The sequence below is a fragment of the Myotis brandtii genome, unplaced genomic scaffold (assembly GCF_000412655.1).
Source record: "Myotis brandtii unplaced genomic scaffold, ASM41265v1 scaffold1718, whole genome shotgun sequence".
Taxonomy (NCBI): Eukaryota; Metazoa; Chordata; class Mammalia; order Chiroptera; family Vespertilionidae; genus Myotis; species Myotis brandtii.
In genome coordinates this window covers 84267-88162 of record NW_005356331.1, presented here as the reverse complement: position 1 = coordinate 88162, position 3896 = coordinate 84267, and the positions used below count along the sequence as shown (strand labels likewise).

Here is a 3896-nt window from a genome sequence, read left to right as displayed (position 1 = left end):
GGGACGTGCAGGAGGCAGCTGATCCATGATTCTCTCTCATCATTGATGTTTCTCTCTCCCCCCACCCCTCTGAAATCAATAAAACAACAAAAAAGTGAACCCACCAAGGTTTTCCCTACCGTCTGAGAACAGCAATTAACCCCTTCCTTAGCCACAGAAAAATGGCCCAGTAATCCCAGCCCCGACATTTAACCTGGGTTTCCGCCCGCACCGGGTATTGTCCCTGGGAGCTTGTCCCCAAGAGGCTTCATTGACATAACCGCGTGTCAGGCCACGCCCAGCAGCCCATCATGAGATGGTTCTGGAAATCTTCAAACGGCCTTTGGTTTTGTTACAGAAAGCAAGTCTGTGGATTCAACATGAGGACATAACACTTTTTATAACCATAATGTTTGGTCCATAACAACAAAAAATTTTCCACCGTTTATAGCTGGCACATATAAAATGGAAAACGAAAAAATAAAAGTAAAAATAAAAAGGGGAAGGCGCTCAGAGTTAGGTTTGTCTTTATTTAATGGCAAAGCACACAATCCCTTCCGCACTTCCGACTCGTCCCACGAACCAGACTTGCACCACAGTCCCCAGGACGCGGTCTCCTCACCAGGTTTCCTGTCTGCAGCCTCCAGCGCGCCCGCCTGGTCAGGAGGAGAGGGGCCCGGGCCAGTCTGGACGTGGAGGGGAAGTAGTAATGTGGGAATAGAAAATGCTTGTCTATGCTTTTCTTTAAAATACATATACATACACATTACTTGAGCCAAGCCGAGCAGATATGCCGGGTTAAACGTCCATGCGCTGGGCACTCGGGTCTGGAAGCCTATGGTCTGTGAACTAGTGATGCTGAGCAGACTGCACCCCAGAAAACACCGCGACTTCCCTTCACTCATTTAGCTGGAATCCGGCAGGGGGTTACTTCTGGGAGTGACAAGGGGCACGACAGCCCAGGTTAATGCAGTAAGAAGTGGCATCGCTGTCATTTGAGAAACACTCCGTTCTATACACGCTTCCCGCCACCACTTAATATCAAAATGGCGAACTAGCATTGCCATTGGCTCAGTGGGTAGGGCTTCAGCCATCTGACTGAAGGGAATGGGTTCGACGCCCGGGGTGCAGGGATCCCCACATCACTGCTCCTAACTCCCCCCAAGAAACTCAGAGGGAAACATTCGCAGGTGAAACAAGTTACAAGCCTGTGACTACCTGAACCGCCGCAAAGACAAGGCACTGCAATGAAAAGTAAAGCCACAGCTCTTTCAAAGGAACGGATGGGTGGCCCTAAAAAGGGCCGTTGGTTTTGCTGAAGAAGCCAGTAGGTGGGTGGCTCAGCCGCCGAAGCCGTAGAGGGTGCGGCCCTGGCGCTTGAGCGCGTAGACCACGTCCATGGCCGTGACCGTCTTGCGCTTGGCGTGCTCCGTGTAGGTGACGGCGTCGCGGATCACGTTCTCCAGGAAGACCTTGAGCACCCCGCGCGTCTCCTCGTAGATGAGCCCGGAGATGCGCTTGACGCCGCCGCGCCGCGCCAGGCGCCGGATGGCGGGCTTGGTGATGCCCTGGATGTTGTCGCGCAGCACCTTGCGGTGGCGCTTGGCGCCGCCCTTGCCCAGGCCCTTCCCGCCTTTGCCGCGACCAGACATGGCTGCAGCTGCAGTGAAGGTTCGCGCTCCACGCAGCCCTTTAAATAGAATGTGTGCGGACCTGATTGAGAACCACAGGCGCCGCGTTGTTTTTTTCTAAATTAGGTCATCGCGGGGGCGGAGCGAGGGGAAGAGAGGAACATTTCAACGTTGTGATTGGCCAGTGAACCTGGGCTTATTCGGGCTGGAAGGGGAGGAGCAGATTTCCTTGAAAAGCTTTCGTTTATTTTCTGTCTGAATGTTTTTTTTCGTGCTAGTCGATAAATTGGGTCCATTTTCCTGTTGTATGACGCGGGAAAAGGTTCGCTCAATCTTTTTATTTCCACGAGAAACGCGTACACTATGTAATGGTTCCCTGGGGAATGTAGACATGGTAAGGATGGTGGATTTGTCGGTGAAGGGACTTTTCCTTTCAGTCCTTCTAATATTCCTGTTCTAAAAGACGTATTTTGACGGCTTTTTCTGTTTTGGAGAAAGTGTAAGCCTGGCCATCAAGAAGCTCTGGGCCCAAGGGTCCAGTGTTTGGAAAGATGGAAAGGCTGACAAAGAATTGAAAATTAAAACCTCTTCCTTTTCTTCAACATTTGAACATTTACTAGTTGACTCCTTTGTATGTAAAGCCTGAGTCGGGGAGCATAGCGCTAAACTCCAACAAGCAGTTGTCTGGACCCTGTTTCTGGCCCGCACAGTTTTGCCTGCAATTCCTAACCAGCTCCCTTTCCTCCTTTATTAATCCCTTTCAACCTTTTTAGAGACAAGAATAAATGTTTTGTAGAGTTGGGGATTAAGTGTTGGGGAGGGCTAATACGTGATTAAGGTCATCACAAAGCCCTCAGGGCCTTCCCCTGAGACACCTTTGATGAGGTTATTGGTATTGTAAACAAGGCTAAGCAATTTTTGAAATTTTCCACTGGAAGAGTCACTCCAGTTGAAAGGGAAAAAAGAGACACCTCTCCACATTCTGGTTAATAAATAAATGCCTATTTTGGAAACTTAGAATGAGACTGTTAATGTAAAAAACAAACAAACATGCAAACCTGTAAAGAATTTTTGTGAGTTTATTTGAGCCAAACTGTTGACAATGGCCGGGAAGCAGGACCTCAGTGTATTGGGACAGTGCTCAGGAGAATGGCGGTTTTGCACCTTGTTTTATACATTACAACCCAAGGAGCAGAGGTAAGTGGGTGACAGAAATCCACTGGAGATGGATTAGGGAGGGATTGGATAAAAATGAAATGATGGACTCATGCTTCCTCTGCACAGGTGGGTGGGTACAGGGTAGTTAAGGGTCAACAATTAACATGATAACAATAACAATGAGGGATTTGTGGTTCCAGTCCTAGCGCTATTCGTTATGCCCCCAGGGGTCCAGAAAAGGGAAGTTACAAGTTACTCTGACTTTTCACAGGTGTTATCTTAGATGCAAAAAGACAACAGGCTCAGTAAACATCGAAGATGATCTTTGTCGGGGAAGTTACTGGCCTGGGGCTTGACTACCCACCATAAACTTCTCTTTAACCAAAAGATTTTAATTTCAGACCATCCTTTGTGGTGACTTTAGGTCTTGAGTTTGCAAGGCTGTCACGCAGGCCTCCCCTGATTCAGGTTAGCATGTGGCCCCTCGTCCCCAAGACTGGCCTGAGAAGGACCACAATCATCAGACTCCCGTCAGGGGAGAGGGGAGGTGGGGGAGGGACAAAATGACCCGGGGACAGGGAGGAAGCTCTGCGTGACACATGCTTTCTGTATCGCTTTAGAGCTGCCCCAATGGTTACATTCTTCCTCCCCCAACTGAGAGTTGTTAGGGCCCCGACTTTCACTGCCCCCCCCCCCGCCCCCGCCTACACACACGGTGTAACCGCAGGAGCAGCTCAGAGGGTCTGCCCTGCGCTGGGGTTTCAGACACAACAGACCCAACCGCAAGGCCTGCCGCCGCGCATGCGCAGAGGAGAGAACTTTGACCACCCGCCGCACCGGAAACCCCGGACTCCAGACGGGCCGGGAACCTAAACCAGGAGCCCTTTCTGAAGCCGAGGGCCACCGTCCAGGCCTCTGACCATAAAGAGCCAAGTTCCAAGGTCCTCCCATTGAAACGTGCCCGCCAGGCTTCCGCATCCTGTTCCCCCTGAACCTTAAAAACCCTAATACAGAGGCCGGAGGTGAGGCCCATAAGGTCTCGGGCCTCCGAGGCTGGAGACTTGCAGATCAATAAACCTTTCCTACTCCACACCCTGGCCTTTTGAAATTTTGGCTCTTTCTCCCCCC

At 50.7% G+C, this 3896-nt stretch overlaps 2 protein-coding genes across 2 annotated transcripts in view; both read right to left on the bottom strand.

Annotated features, from left to right (window-relative positions):
• LOC102262352 (histone H4) overlaps positions 1-3896 on the bottom strand; it is a 135124-nt gene that overhangs the window by 71398 nt on the left and 59830 nt on the right. The gene's annotated exons all lie outside the window — the stretch shown is intronic.
• LOC106725563 (histone H4) lies at positions 1235-1649 on the bottom strand. The gene has a single exon (XM_014537073.1). The coding sequence runs from the start codon at positions 1629-1631 to the stop codon at positions 1320-1322; it is 312 nt and encodes a 103-aa protein (XP_014392559.1). The 5' UTR covers positions 1632-1649; the 3' UTR covers positions 1235-1319.

Bases quoted from the DNA above. Each gene is read 5' to 3' on its own strand.
- LOC106725563 (XM_014537073.1), bottom strand. From the start codon at position 1,631: ATGTCTGGTCGCGGCAAAGGCGGGAAGGGCCTGGGCAAGGGCGGCGCC.